The 16924-nt window shown below is 37.0% G+C and overlaps 1 protein-coding gene across 6 annotated transcripts in view; it reads right to left on the reverse strand.

Moving 5' to 3' along the window:
• The window catches only part of LCLAT1 (lysocardiolipin acyltransferase 1), a 187361-nt gene that overhangs the window by 58132 nt on the left and 112305 nt on the right, over nt 1–16924 (reverse strand). For all 6 annotated transcript variants that reach the window (XM_058551514.1, XM_058551511.1, XM_058551512.1 and 3 more), the window contains one exon: nt 14983–15099. In XM_058551514.1, the coding sequence (XP_058407497.1) occupies nt 14983–15099 (117 nt within the window). The remainder of the gene's footprint in view (nt 1–14982; nt 15100–16924) is intronic.

The raw sequence follows: 16924 nt of genomic DNA on the forward strand, positions 1-16924 counted from the left end.
AGGCCTTACCCAAGATTCAGGTTCTATGCATTTATAAAAATGCATAGAGTATTTCTTTAGAGTATTTAAATACAAACACCTTTAACAAGCACAATTTTAATAATAATATATACAGGACAAACGTTTTATAACATGTTTCCCTTTGCCTAACCTCTGTTAATCTGTTAAGTCTAAACAAAAGTCCGTGTTTCCTATCAAGTCTTTCCTAATTTCAGTCCTTACCAACGTCCATCCCTAAAGTATCAAAATATAAGCCTTCATTATGACAATTTAATAACACAAGAGATGGCTACAGTCTACTTGAATTACTAAGGGAACTAACATTGGAACCAACATATTAATGATGTTTTTATTGGTCAGAAAGGTTACTAATAATTTCTTTAATGAAAATTAATTAGTAAACTATTTGGAAACTTTGTTTGGATTTACCATTGTAAACCTATCATGGTCGTTAAAATTCTGTTCTGGATGAAAGCAAGTAAGTCTTGTAATTTCCATGTACTCACACCAATAGTGTGGAGTGCCTCTCCTGAGTGGAAGCATATCTGGCCAAGTGGTAGATCTTTTATAATAATGATGTCTAAGAGCAGTCTGCAAAACTAGGAAGAGTTTGCTGTTCAGCTTTGAGGAATGCTGGTTAACTAAAGTCAGTCAGATGTGCTACCCAAGAGCAGTGATAACTGTGCCTAGAAAAGGCGTTGACTAACACTTCCTCTTCTGCCGCAAATTAGCTCATTACCATTGTAAATCACCAATGCAGGAAGAACCCTTATGCATTGACTTCTAAGAAGGTCACTGCTAAGGATCATGTTTGACTAGAGCAGTTTTTCTCAGTATGGATAATAATATGCCTTCCCCTCAAGCCCTATGCACACACACGCTTTAATACCTGACTTTGGCACTGTGAGCCAGGTTTATTTATTTTATCTTCTGCTAAAGGCCATTTCAAATCTGTGAGGAAATGGGGAAGATGTAAATCATAAATAAACTATGAATACAGGCTTTTTAAACTTTTGTATAACAGTCTCAAAAGTTTCCACAGGGTACCCCAAGCTACTTTCAGACTACATTTATACAATGCAAAATTAATCCAAAGAATGGAGACAAAATCTATCACTTCAAAGAAAGCAGCTATTAACCTACAGATAAGACAAACAACTCTCATCACAAATTTCTCACATTTAACATTTAAGAAATTGTGTAGCACCCTCACAGTATCAAAGTCTAGTTGTTTAAGAGTCTACAAATACCCATGTTATGTAGATTCTTTCAAAATGTGTTATGTACAATAAATAATTAGGAATCACAGATAGATGTTTACTTAACAGTACTCAAGTATTTGTTAGAGAAATATTTTAGTCACCACAAATAGGCATGTAGCACGAACAATAGAGAACAACAAAGACAAAGAAGAGCACAAACATGATGCCTGCCACCAAAAGATTTGAGATAGCAATTTTTTTAACATAAAATATTAGAATGAAAAGAATCCAACACATTGCAGATTCCTGTTAGTTTTCTATATTCAAATGAGACTATAACTAGAAAAGGTACTTTATAAAATAAAAATTGAGAAATAAATGTAAATTAGTGGTTATATTATTTTAATTTTTCTTTCAATTATCAATCCCTATGAAAAAGACGACTAAACTACAATGAAAAGTGTTTGCATTAAGTTACTAATTATCACAAAATAAACACACTAAAATAGGCATGTTGTGTGTATATGCGTGCTCTGACAGATTCTCCAAGTCAATAATCTTACCAAGTAGGAGATTACTTGGAATTTGTTCCATGTGGTCAAATGCAATACTCTTGCGCAAAGTGTACTGGGGACACGTACACTTTCCTCTCCTATATAACTTTGTTAGGAGGAAGCAGGTGAATTAGAAAGTTGCTAACACACTTTCAACATCTTACACTTCAAGGAGGACAGAGAAGCTGGCTTATGATAACTGCACCAGGACTTGTTTTGCTCTGTCCAGATTCTATGACAAAGTGAGTTTGGGTGCTTTTAGCAATCTGATGAGAAGTATAGGGTACCTATGTTATAAAATATTCATAATAATATAGGCTATAATAATATATATAAATAATTTTATATATAAAATAAAATTATGTGGAATAAAATGGAGAAAACAACTCATTTAAAAAGCTGCTTAGACAATTTTCAACATTAATAAGTACACAATTTCTGTATTTAGTTTCATATTCTTGTGGACTGCTTTCTGATCAGAATCCATTTGTAAAAAGTGAAGGCACATGACGGTTTGCATGTGCACAAGCACAGGCACACACACACACACATCAGCAAGGTCAGTATTGTTTTACTAATACCTTTGCAATACTCAAAACAAACCAACTTACTTAAAAACAAAACAACAAAATAAAAAAGATCCTAGCAACTGGGAAAAAATACAGAAAAAATATTCTGAATAAGGAAGAAAATTCTATAAAGCTAAAAGAGAAAGGGTACAACCTTTATAAATAATGAAATGGACACATGCCCAGAATAAAGGAGAAACAAGGTAAAGCTTTTTTGGACAAACCCAAAAAAGAAATACAATCCACAATGAAATTATATATACTATATAAAATCAAAAGGCAGGCATAAGTTCCTGTTAAGATGAATTTCTGGATTGAAGGATACACAGGGTTTAGATTAAGGCCAATATCTCAACTTCAGTGAGAATAAATTTTGATTTTCAAATCAACAGGAAGCTAAAGTATATTGTTACATACGTTTTACATTTGCATTGAAACTCTCATATTTTGCTTCAAAACAACATTACAAGGCCATAAAGATTTAGTGTGTAGCAGCCACACAGTGAGGTGACCCTGTGAGGGAACAGCTGCTGGCATCCTCTGCTGTTGTTTCATCTCTCTCACTTTCGCCTTTGGAGGGAAAACTGACAGCATTTTAATGTGTGTAACAATATTCTTTACAGTCAGTGTACAGTCTACAGAAAGTTATCACTCAAAGGCAATTTCACAAATTTTACTCACAAACCTTCTTCCACAACTCTGAACTTTAAAATGAACCTATTTTGTAAGTTTCACTGTTATCAGCATTTTTCAGCATGTTACTCTTAAGAAAATAATATAAACAGTTAGAGCATCAACATTTAGGCAAAGACAAGCCTTTTGAATGAGTAAAATATAACACGTATATAATTTTCACTCATCTATGAAAACGATAATCTTCTAACCAACATCTGAATATATGCTTAAGAATTTTTTATTAATGGTGCCATAAGACATGCACTCATTATCTCCTAGACCTACCTTCCACACTTTAGGCATTTATTATAGCTGGCTGATCTTAGAGAAACAGCAGATAGCCCCAGGGCAAGATTTTTCTCCTACTGACGTCAAGCGTACAGAGAGAGACAAGGCAGCAATGACTGTCTCTTTTAGCACTATCTCAGACTCTGAAACTCACTGAGTAGAAATATTAATAAACCAGGGAGACATTTAAGAACCACAATTCCACACTGATTTTTACATGATCAAATGCCAAGACCTTGTTCATTTAAGTTACAAATAACATGCTTCTGTATGTCCCTTCTAACAGTACAGATAATCTAAAAATATACACATATCAGTCTTACTTCTATCCTTCAGCAGTTAAAAAAAGAGGAGACTGTTTTAAGATAGCATTTATTATCAACTGTACACCTGTCTTATGTGGTTCTCTAGCACTGCCGTAAATCTCGCTTCTGCGGCAATGAAGAGGTCCGCTGGTAAAGCACTAACAACTGCTGAGTATCTGACCTCCAGACTGAAGGTGGTAGGGGATATCACCAATCAGATGTGTGTAAAAAAGCATGTGAGGGGCATATACGTGTGTGAGATGCTGAAAATAGATCATCTACAAAAACTTGTACAAACCATAAATTGACTGAGTACCTACAATATTCATGACACTGTACTAGGGCCTCAGATATAAAAATGAACAAGACACAGTATCTACCCTAAAAGAGCTCAGAGTCCAAGGGACAGAGAGACAAAAAAAAAAATCACTGATTATGAAAGAATAAGAAAGAAGTGATTACGACAAATGGATAGAGTATGATGAGAGTAAGGAGAGGGAACTCCAATAACCTGGAGAAGTCAGGAGATTATTTAAAGTGGAAAGGCATTTGAACTGTCTTGAAGGACCAACAGGAGCTACCCAGATGACTGGGAGAAATTTAGGAAAAATAATAGCATGAGAAAAGTATATTCCTTGTGGCTAGAATGAAGAGAAGGTGTGGTATCACAGCAAGAAAGACCAGAAAGGCCACACAGACAGGGACTGAGCAATGAACCACTGACTATGCACAAGGCACCATTTTGTTAAGCATCACAGAGGATACAAAAACACATAAATCCCAATTGTTTCTGAGGAACACAATGGCCAACCTCAGTTCAGAGGTATGGTGGCCTTTAATTCATGCATGAAATCTCAACTTCCTTAAGAGAATCCTACTCCCAGCTCCACCTACTAGTCGAGCCCTCAGCCCAGCCCTTAACTTGTGATACAAAGTATCTGTAGAACAGATGCTTTAGGAAGAGTAACCCAACTCAAGGCCAACCAATTCTCATCCACATCTCAGTGAGTGAAATACCACTTGCAGAGAATGCTGTTAAGGGCATGCAGTCTCTCCATACCCTTAGAGTTGAGACACTCTAAACCATATGTAGCCCAATGTTTTGACCTCTTATGAGACTGTTTTTACTGTCCTGCTCTTTCTCATTCTGCCATTAGCCAATGTGGATGAGCACTCTGAGACTATGTGGAACATTTAACATAAAGATGCAGTGAGGACGCTGGTCACAACAATGCACAATGTCCTCTGTGAGGAACCATGAGAGATCTTTCTCTCAAGTCCTTCAGAAATGGTCATGCTTTTTCTGAGCCTGTTGTTTACTTTAATACTATGGACATTGTCAATGATCCCATTCAGTTTCCCTCTACAGCAGGTGCCAGAAAGCTCAGGGCCAATTTATAGACCCATATTTTATAGGAATATAGAACCTTATAACATATATTCTGTGTATTAACCTTATAACGTATATATTAACTTCATAACATATTTTGCAAAGTAAACTCACACCCTTATTTTCCCTTTACCTTCATTTCTTCTCTCCTGTTGTGGTGCTGCTATTATTGTAGCATACATATTTATGTTTGCCACTTTAAATCTTTATGGAAACATAGGGTATAAAATCAACCAGTTAGCTGATTGGCTCAAAAAATTTAACAAGTATCTCTTATATGCCAGGCCTGTGCTGAAAGCTAGAGATAAAAGCTGTCAATGGGACAGATTGATTCTTACGGTCAGGAAACTGAGAGTTAATGAATGAAATAAATAAACAAGTGATAATACAGTAGGCAAAACATTTATATAGGGCAAGTATAGTGGGAAAAGCATTCATAGAGGGAACACAGAAGTCTAAGATAGTTGGGAAGGTTTCCTGAATGAACGTCATCAAGCTGAGACCCACAGGCTACTAGGAGGAGCTATCCATAGTGAAGGCTCAGAGTACTGTGCACTCTGGAAAGGAAAGCCGTTCAGCAAGGCTGGGACAAATGGTACAACTAAGGAGATGGGAGATAGGCCAGAGAGGTGAGCAAGGAGCAGGTCGTAGAGGGCCCAGTAAATCATGTTAAAGTAGATTTAACCTTGGAGCACTGTGAAATCTAGGAGGAGTTTCAGGTGGGAACTGACACAATCAGATTTGCAGTGTAACATTTATTGAGTGCTTGCTATTTCCCAGACACTGTGCTAAAGTGCTTTAAGTACATGACTGCACTGAATCCTCACAAGAGTCCTATAAAGTCATAGAAAGTAAGCACTATTATTATTTTATTTTACAGATGATGAAACTGAGGCTTACTGAGAGAAAGTCGTCTGACCAGTCACATTGCTAATTCTGGTGAAGGCAGGATTCTAATCCAGGTCTTTTGACTCCAGAGCTTGAGTACCTAACTTAGCATGCTTCCACCCTCATCTAGAAAAATGCCTGACATTCCACTACAATGTGGAAAAAGGACTGGTTAAGGCAAGACCAGAACCAGGAAGACCAGCTGAGCAGCAGTATGATAAAAGAAAAGGATTAATTTGAGAGATATTGAAGAGACAGAAATCAAAGGACCTTGGTTGGGATTTCACTGTACATGAGAAGAGCAGAGAGGAGGTGAGCCGAGAATGACTTCCAGCTTTGTCGCTTGTGCAACAGAGTCAACGATACACAGCGGTTAAGACAAAGGCTCCTTAGCCAGATTCCTAGCTCTGCCATTTAAAAGCTGGGTAATCTTGGACTATATTTAACTTCTCTGTACCTCAGTTTCCTCATGCATAAAATGGAGATGATAAGATCTTCTCCAAGAATTAAGTGAACTAATTGATGTAAGACTCTTAGAATAGTCTTGGCACATAAGCAGTCAACTAATCTTAGCCATTGTTATCATTATCATCATTACCACCACCACCATTCCGTGGGGTGAGGAATATAGGAGGCAAAGCAGCTTAGGGGGAAATGACAAGCTCAGTTTTGAAAATATTGAGGCTGAAGTGCCTGCAGAACCTGCAAATGGTCGCAGAACCAACAGTCACATATATGGCTCTGAACTAAGGGCTTTTGGACTAAGGATTTAGACTTAAGAGTCATGAGCATATGGATGATCATTTAAGCCACCAACCTGAGTGACATGGCCCAGGGAGAATGTGTGGAGTGAAAGGTCAAAGGAACCTAGGAGAGCTTTACGAGGAACACAGACAATCAAGGGACAGACAGGTATGAAGAACTTGCAAAAGAGTCTTGAGAAGCCAGAGAAGTAGGAGAAAAAATGAGCACCCAAGGGGAGAGTGTATTTCAAGAAGAATCAACAGCGCCAAATGTTGCTAAGAGCGGAAATAAGATATGGATGGAAAGGTATTCATTGGATTTAGAAATAAAATCTTTGCCCTTAATGATCTAGGTGACATGGCCGTTGCTGTCCTTTTAGGAAGGTAACAGGTAAAATGTATTAAAGCGGCTATTACTATAAGGTCTACTGTGCTAAGTCCTATTAAGGAGGAGAAAGATATTCAGTCCAGACGACTGCCAGCCAGGGGAAATGGGAATGGACTCTTAGAAGAAGATCATTAAAGGAAGAATAGTATTTGGAGGTTAAATAAAGAGCAAAGCATTGCCAGTTTTAGCCTGGACAGACATAATTAGAGGCAAAATTCAGAAAGCATAAGGCACAGTCAGGAATAGTCAATTAATTCAAATAGGTTGGTTCACGTTGCATGAAGGGGGGTTCTCAGTGGGTAAAACTTAAAAAGTGGATTGGAACCATATTATAGAAAGTCTTGATCAAGAAATGCAAATATTAAAACACCCTTCCTCCCTGGAAAATGCCTAAGTATTCTTTAATTTTAAGCTCATAAGCCACCTCTTCAATGTCACTTTAGGTAAAGACAGGCTAACCTTTTTTATGTCCTAAACATACTTTCTATTCATATCTCTAATGACACTGCATTATAATTATGTTTCTTAAACCTTACAATACTCAAGGGAATGGGCTGTGTCTTGGTATCTCAGCAAACCAAACAACATATGTGCCCAAGAAAGATGTTCTGAACAAATAAACATATACACAATTACATTAGAGTGCTACTTTATCAAGACCGTTAGCTGTGTGCAATATGAACTAGCAAAGGAGAAACCAGAGGCAGACAAGTTAGAAAGCCAGGGAAGAGTGAAAAGGAGAAGTAATGGGATCCCAAACAACAGGGCCACTATGGAAATGTAGGAAGGTGGGATGTCTCTAAGAGATGCTTCCAAAGCAATATCAATGGAATTTGGTGGCCAAATGAAATGGGGCAGAGCATAAAAATAAGATTTGTTAAACATCTTTAAAAAATATATACCCTTTGACTCAGTAATTAGATTTGGAAATGTATCTTAAGGAAATAATTACAGAGATTTATGCATACTTTGGTATTACTTATAAGGGTAGAAAATTGGAAACAATTTTAATTTTGAACAATAGAGGACTGGTTAAATAAATAGTGGTCCCTCTAGCTAATAGAATACCATGCATACATTAACATATCATAAAAAATTATGTCAGGATAGTGAGAAAACATGCACATTATAGTAAGTTAAAAAAAAAAACAAAAAACAATAACGCCTTGGGGCCGGCCCGGTGGTGTAGCGGTTAAGTGCCCATGCTCCGCTTCAGCAGCCCGGGGTTTGCAGGTTCGGATCCTGGGCACAGACTTATGCACCACCTGTCAGGCCATGCTGAGGTGGCATCCCACATAGAGCAACTAGACGGATGTACAAGTATGACATACAACTATCTACTGGGGCTCTGGGGAGAAAAAAGGAAAAAAGGAGGAAGATTGGCAACAGATGTTAGCTCAGGGCCAAAGTTCCTCAAAAAAAACTTTTATCTAATATTTAAAAAAAAACCTTTACAGAACAAAACATATGATTTGACCCTAATTTTGTTTGATATATATGAGTACACGTGGAAAAAACAGAGGAAGACTATATACATATATCAAAAGGTAGGCACCAGATATTTCTGAGAAGCGATTGACAAGACTATAGGTGCCTTTTTCCTCTTTATAATTAATTTTCTAATTTTTTTTTACAATAAGTATGTTCTGTTTTTATAATTTAAAAAAATCCCCTCTTTATAGGAAGTGAGCTAGTATTGAGGAAATCAAGTCATCAGGCTATTTTTTTGAGACTCGGTGGCAAAAAGAAAGAAAAAGATGGAACCACAATTTGAAAGGAGAGATAGTTTGAGCGTCATGTTTCTTTGTTTAGCTTTGTTTTAAGGATTAGAAAAACGGAGAAGGAGCTGATAAACATAGAAACCAGAAAAATAAGAGGTGCTTACAAAAAAGGAAATCCTTGATATATTTTTCCTTTTAAACAAAACGCACAGTACAGCCAAATACCAGGGAGAAATCTTGCAAAGTGAGAAAAAAAAAACCCTACAAAGATTACATTTTTATAGTACTCGGAATAGAAAAACTGTTAACGTACTACAGAGTGGGCAGAACATGGGCTTTGGCATCAAACAGACTTGAGTTTAAATCCTGGTACCTCCACTCAGCAGCCATGTGACCCTGGGCAAATTATGACAATAAGTCAGTCTCCTCTGGTGTAGCATGGGGCAAACCACCGCCTAGTGCAATTATAGAAATGAAGTGATCTGTAGGAAAGCAGGCCAGTGGGGTCGCTATGTGCCCAGGACCCCACAACCAGACTTGGGAGTCAGCAGGTCTGAACCTGCACCTGAGTTATCGGCGTTTTAAAAAGCTCCCTGGGCGGTTCTACTGCATGGGCAGAGTAAACATGTGAACAACTCAGTGCCTGGCACATGGTAGGTACCTGATAAATGTTAAATAGTTGTTTTTATGTACAGAATACAGGACTTCTATCACTTTGCATTAAGGTTGTCATGACTTTTTTTTCATTAAAGACAATGACAAGATCTATCCTAAATGAGCAGCTCAGATTTTTTGCTATGAGAGAGAGAGAAAGAACTAAAATGAACAAAAAAAATACAAACTCCATTTTTGGTGTAAAGCAGTCCCATAGCATTCAAAGATTCAAAATGAGAGACTCCAAAGGTCTCTGACATGTGGTCATGTGTAATTTTGCTGAGGCAAATTGAATCCTATCTGCTTCATGATGTGTAGGACGAAGTCACTTAGTTGATCCATGTGCTTTCCTCCTGACCAAAATCCAAATTTCATTTAGGTTTTGTTGTATTCTATTCATGGCCATAAACAGATAAAAGCTTTGTTCTTTGTAAGATGGCCTCAAAAGAGACTCAACTGCTACAAAGATATTTGCAAATTTGGGGAAACAGAAAAGGTCTCAGAAAATATTCTAGCAAATGTCAAAGATCTACTGTACAATTACATTTTTTTAACTTAAGGGAAAGGTCTTATCCTATTTCATAGTTTCCAGCAATAAAAAGTCACATGAAAAGGTCAGAGTGCACGGCATTTAATGCACACAATATTTCAATAGTTTATCTGTCTGCCTTTCTTCCTGGCCTCCTACAACATGCTGGCTGTTAGGAAGGGTCATCGAAATGCACTCCTGGGGGAGGCTCACCAACTAAGATAAACGGAGTGTGAGCCAGACAGTGGTTGCTCCTGCTGGCCATCTTTAGTCCCCCACTATATACAGCCACGAATAGGCAAGAAACAGAGTGGATTATCAGTAGTTAGTCACGCACTAAGCAACAAGTCCAAGAAATTAAAACGACCTAACGACGCTGTTGAAGACTGAGCTGTCTATGATTGGTATACTGCTTTTACTTCCTAGGTAACCGCCAGCTTTCTCAGAGCAAATGAGAACTACTGTAGAGCAAAACGACGGAGCCAAACACAGGACTATCAGATACTATATATCTAATCTGGGTGTTAAGTCAGCAATTCTCTCTCCCTGAATAGACACTGAAAAGTTTTGATCAGGTGTGCTGATCCAAATTACGTAGTGGGAACTTATTTTTTCTCTAGTGGTTAACCCTGTATCCCCTAGATGAGTAGAAAGACAGCATCTTTCATTCCTTCATATTTAGAATTTAGGCATATGAGCTAAATATGGATTGAAATATGGATTATTGTACTTTGAATTAAAAAACATTTTATTTCAAATCCGAAACTTAAATATATCTATATGATGTTTTAGAGTCTTAACACAAGTGTTGAGTGACTCGCTCGAGCGGCTTGATCTAGAAATGAACAAACTAAAAACATGACTATTTGCAGGCAGGAATTTCAATAATAATGACTCTGGACAACCTTCTTAAATATTGTTGGTTACTCTACAACACAAGTCTTCAGCTCAATCAGATTGGTTCTGCCTAGTTTACTGCTGAGCTCTACACTGACCCAAACCCTGTACCCTTCTTGTATTCTTCCTTTCCTGCCCTCAGCTACCCTTATTTTTTCTGCCTATCCAAATCACATACGGTTTTGAAGGTCCAAGGGAAACGTAGCTTCTTAAAGAAGCCTTACCTGAGTATTTCAAGGCTACATGATCTACCTTTACTGAACACTCCTGTAATTATTTAGCATAATATTTATACATTATATACCATAAAACTTAGCATGTAATTCTATTGTCATATTATTTTTAGATTTTTCCATGTGTATTATTCTTATCTATCCACAAAGACTGTAAACTTCTTGAAGGCAAGGTCATATCTTTAACGAGACATACCCTCAAACAAATATGAAGTGTTTTCTTTCTCACTTCCAACTACTACTTTAGTCTACTTTCAAGTTGTTTCAAATATGCACACTTGTGCCGTCTAATGGTGAAAGTAATTGTTACATGGTTACAACTCAGTAATCGGCTTACAAAGCATTTAACAAAATCAGATAATTAACCAAATCATTATTTGTTTGAAATCAAAGAAGAATAAGCTATTATTGTTAAAAGTGATTAAGTACCAGAGATGATGATGAGTATAACTAATTTTGGTGCAATGAGTTAAAATTTTAAAATTGTGATAAATTTACTATAGTTGTATAATTAAAAACAACAAACTTGCTCATATAAAAGCCTCTTTTCTCTAAGTTAGTGACTTCCTTTAGGGTTTGGGTTAATCTAGTACTGAAAAAACTTATATAATCACATATTGAAAGGTTCTGTGGTAAGAAGTATATGAAATAAATCATCCATGACAGGTATCTATCAGTGTAATATGTAATGCACTGAGAAGAACATGCTAGGATACTATGCTTGTCTTACTTTTCAGAAAAAAGAAAAAATATTTAACTCAGCCAATACTGATTGAGTCTCTATGTGCAGAACATTCCATATCCTCAAGAAGTAAGAGTATAAAGCAAGCACACAAACGGTGGAAATCAAGGTACTCAGGATAAACTTTTTGTAATTACTATTACAGGAACAACACATCTGCATAACGTTATATAATGGGTGTTATATTTCAGGATAAGTGTGTGTTTTCTAAATGTTCTTAATCCAAACAGACGCACAGACACTACTTTCCTCGTTTTACATTTTCACTTATTCAGTGCTTCCTGGTAAGACTTTATCCTTAACTTCTTGAGTCCTAAACTTCTCATCTGCCCATTTGTGGTGACTGCCTAATGGACGTCAGCAACACTGAATTCAGTTACAACCGTGAGCAGTAAAGAGTTACTTCATGGTAATTTGTTTTAATATGTGGTCTCCAGGATTCCATTGGAGTAATTTATTTATAATGGTCATTTGTTTTAACAGCAAACTTGTTTTTCACATAACCCATTATCAAAAGCAGATCTCAGGGTCCTAAAGATCAAAAAGTTGTGCTAGGCCCTTTCTGAGTCTTAGATTCCTTTTCTAAAAGGGTACTCTTGACGAGATGATTTCTAAGCCCCTTTTCACCTCTGATCCTTGACGAAAATTTTTCTGTTCACTTGACACCTCCACCCCCTACCCCCGAAAGCAGAGCTGCCCTCGACTCTCCACCTGATGCCTCCTTAGGGTGTGCCTGCCTCCCCTATTATCTCAAGCAGCAGCATAACCACCTCCCTTGTGACTACCATCCTTCTGTGATCCGGCCATTTAGCTCTTTTTTTTTCTTTTTAAAAATCTTTTTTGAAGAAAACCATCCAGCTCACTATTATTATAAAAGTGCTTTATGATTTGGAGACTTTGTTAACTAAAATCAAACTATAAATACAAGAGGCACCAAGTTATAAAAGAAAGAACACAGGATATTCAGTCAGATCAACCATATTCCAATAACTTTGACAAGCTTCTTCACCTCAATTGCTGCTTCAGTTTTGCCCCACAAGTTAAATATTAATAATGACAACTACCGAGTAGGGTTGTTGTGAGGACTGATTGAACTTCTGCATATAAAACACTTAGCATAATAGCTGGTACTTAGTAAATGCTCAGTAAATGTTAGCTGCTGTTACTATTATAATCATAATCATATTTCTTATTTTTATTATTATTATAGTGTACAGGTCCCATTCTACTTTTCTAACTGAAATAAATGGAATCATCTAACTGTATTTTTCTAACTTAAGCAAATGCAATCATCTAACTATGTTTCTCTTTCTTACCGATAGAGACAGGAGGGAAATCAGTTGCCAGTTCTAGCAGGAAAAATGACAGACTGGGGTTGTTGACTAGTACCTTGAGTGATGACTAAGTAATACACATTCCCCAAAGTTATAAATCACTTTGCTACTAAAATATTTTCTAGACTTCAAAACAGAGAACTGTATAGATACATCCTTATCCACTATAAAATAATCTCTCCATTATCCTGCCTACATTTAGGAAGATCTTTATTAGCAAAAGAGGTGTTCCAACAGCATACTGTGTTAACAGAGAAATCCAGTAGATGAATGTGTTTCATGATGGTAGAAATACCTTTAAAGAAATCATTAAATACTATAAACTATCAGATTATGTGAGGAAATAAAAAACATATTGTTGAATGAGAAGGGTGAGTCTAAGTTGGATGCCACAGTAAGTGGAATCATGTTTAAAAACAAAAAAGCATCGCTGCTGTAACGTCTTGGTGCCTCCCCGTCCCATTCCATAGGCATGAAGAATCGCATCTCTATGAGCTTCTTCAGGTAGATGGATACTCACTATTCATACACAATACAACCATCATGCCCACAAGTCTATTTCATATTATGGTTATAACCACAGAATTTCAAAAGCAAGCGAAACTAACAGGGACAACATTTTCGGTTTACTATACCAATGTGATTTTGAACTGACTACACATTTCTTTAAAATCAAGGGTACTCTTGTAAAGATGCTTCCTCTTGGCAGAGTTCATTAACTGAGGTTATACTTTGTATCTTAAAGCACATTAAACTCTGAAGGAACAACAGTGATGCCGTTTAGGGAAAGAAGTAAGAACTTTACACCTTTTCTTATAAAATGGTTCAAGACCTTTCATGTTAGGCACAAGCAGTTTTACGACAATGTAGCAATTACCAGATAATTTGTCACAGATGTCACCATTATACAATACGGTTTGGTAGAAATCAAAGTGGAATGCAGAAACATGCAAACAAGATTTTTCTTCTGGTAGGCGACTCTGAGCTTTGAACTGTTCTAAACGGGTGTGATATTGTCAACGGAATCACCGTGTCCCCCATGCCCTTCAATAGACATACTCTAGAGGAAGTGTGAGATAACAGTATGAGCCACCAACCGGCAATCAGAAGAATGAGGTTCTACCCTCAACCTACAGAAATTTACTACCCACCCTGGATGCTAGGTCTATTTAACTATAAAGTGGAGGTAGAGTACTTGCCTTCCTACCACCAGAATCTTTTGTTGGAGTGAGTGGAATAATGAAGGTAAAAATACTGTTTAAGCTATAAAGAACTATAGTTTAAGTGATTAGATACTTTCAAGATAATTTTTCTGCTTTGAGAAACATTTAAAAATGGTATGATAGTCTAATTGTATGTATCATTTTCTGTCTATTCCAAAAGAGGGGAAAAAATGTTTGGGTTTTCGCAAACATATCTTTTATATTTCTAAATACATAATAAAACATTTTAGTGCATGGCGTCAACTAAGTATAAAAATAGAGTATCTCATTTCTTGAGATAAAATATGAAAAGGTGCTTTGTAAACTCTAAAGAGCTATATATAAAGTTCAGCAAATTTTATTTTTTATTTTTTTGGTGAGGAAGATTAGCCCTGAGCTAACATTCGTTGCCAATCCTCCTCTTTTTGCTGAGGAAGATTGGGCTAACATCCGTGCCCATCTTCCTCTATTTTACTTGTGGGACGCCAGCCCTACCATGGCTTGATAAGCAGTGCATAGATCCACACCCGGGATCTGGGCCTGCAAACCCTGGGCTGCCAGAGCAGAGTGCACAAACTTAACCACTATGCCACCAGGCTGGCTGGCCCCTAAAGTTTAGCAATTTTTGCAACTTATATAAAAAAGTACACTTTGAGATGGGCGCTTACCTTCTCTTAGACGGTCCACTAGAAAAGTAAAGCCTGTAGTTCTTGGATGTAAGACATATTCATATTTCTTAAGTCCATTCTTTTCAGCAAAATCATTACTTCGAGCCTTGCTGTTTTCTAAACAAAACAATAGACCATTAGAGGCCATAAAATAAAGGAAGATAAGTGAGGTAAGGAAATAGTGCAGCATTTCTTTGATAAAAATGGCACTTTATTTTCCTGTAATTACTGAATATAGCATACTGAGTCAAATGACAAGATATAAACACTGTAGTTAGTCTCTAACAAAGATCCCAGAGTTGCCTACTTATTAGAATTTTGAAAATTTTCTAAGATATTAATAGATTTTTTATAACAGTTTCCTGAAATTCATATTCAAATCCTTAAAATTCTTTAAGAGATTTCATAAAATTTTCAATGTACAATAAAAACTGAAATACGAATAAAATACTAATAAACTAAAATTTTCATAAAATAGTCCTTACATATAAAAACTTAAATACTAAAATATGAGGCTAAAAAAATAAAATTAAAATACTACTAAAACATAAGGATCTACATATCCAAAAGAAATAACTAGCAATTTGCCAAATAAATCAGATCAACATTTTTTTAACCCAATAATTTAGGGCTTCAGTGCAAAGTGAAATATCTGCCCTGCTCAGGCACAGAGCATGCTAACGTTACTAACCAGAACCATTCCACAACAGACAGGCACATGATTAGCACATCATGTACAAACATCTGAACATGGTTTGGCTGAATATAGTTACAGAGTCAAGTATATGTTCCAATTGTTGGCAATAACTTCTTTTTCCATTCCATGAGCTAACTTTATAAGTTCCAAGAAGAACCAAACCCATTATTCAGCAAATATATTTGGAAAAAGTAAAGTATTCAGAAATTTGGCCTCAACTGCTGGGGGAGATCATGAAAAATACCTTCTGATGACAGCAGATGTTAGAACCTGCAATCTTCAGCTGCATCCTGAAATTTACAGACTATTCCAAGTCACCAAAAAAAAAAAAAAAACAAAAAAAAACTATATATATAAACCCAACTTTCCTCGGAATAAATTTAAGATCACGGGGTCCTCAAAACCTCAAAAAACCACAGATGGATTCCACAACACTAAAATATTCAAAGAACACTCCTATAAAAGGTGTTACATTATTTTATAATTGAGGAATTGGGTCAAAGAACTCAATACCTACAGGTGCCCAGCAAGTCAAAAGTGAAGGCTCTAAACAGGAACAGTAATGAGCTCCTCTCGCAGTCATCTGAGGAGAATACCCTGGGCATGGGACTACAGAACAATATGTATGGACAGCTGGCAGGCCCTTACATGGAATGAGGACTCCCAGGGACACTACAAAGACGGGCGGTTAACTCCTCTTCAGTTTGCCACAGACTTTGAGGATCTGAAGACAAAACTGAACTCTGCTGTTGTAGAATGTGAACACAAGTATAAGTAGTTCTAAATGTACAGTCACAATGTGGGAAGGTGAAATAACCAGAGACACAAAGAGATGAGAGATGTAGATTTTTCCCTCCATCCTACTTCCTCTATCCACCCCAGGCTCTGGGATCATTAGTAATGGCACTAGCCTCTCCCTTTCTGGCCACAGCCTCCTGTCTGTCAGCTCCCTCCCTGGAGCCCTCCACCACCAGCACTCCTTCCACTGCAGTGAGACTCCCGGCCTCGCTGCTGTTCTCAGACCAGCGAGGCATGTTCTCACCTCAGGCTCTGTGCAGCTGTTCTTCCCTCGCCCCAGAATGCCTTTTACTCCGGTATCTGCACGCTTCTCTGCTTTGTTCATTTAGTCTCCACTTAAACAGGAACTCACAGGGCTTTCTCTAACCACCTTCCACAAAATGGCATCCTATGCCCCCATCTTCTGTTACTCACTCTCTCTCCTTATCTGCCTTTATTTTTCTGCAC

The sequence above is a fragment of the Diceros bicornis genome, chromosome 12, assembly GCF_020826845.1.
Source record: "Diceros bicornis minor isolate mBicDic1 chromosome 12, mDicBic1.mat.cur, whole genome shotgun sequence".
Lineage (NCBI taxonomy): Eukaryota > Metazoa > Chordata > Mammalia > Perissodactyla > Rhinocerotidae > Diceros > Diceros bicornis.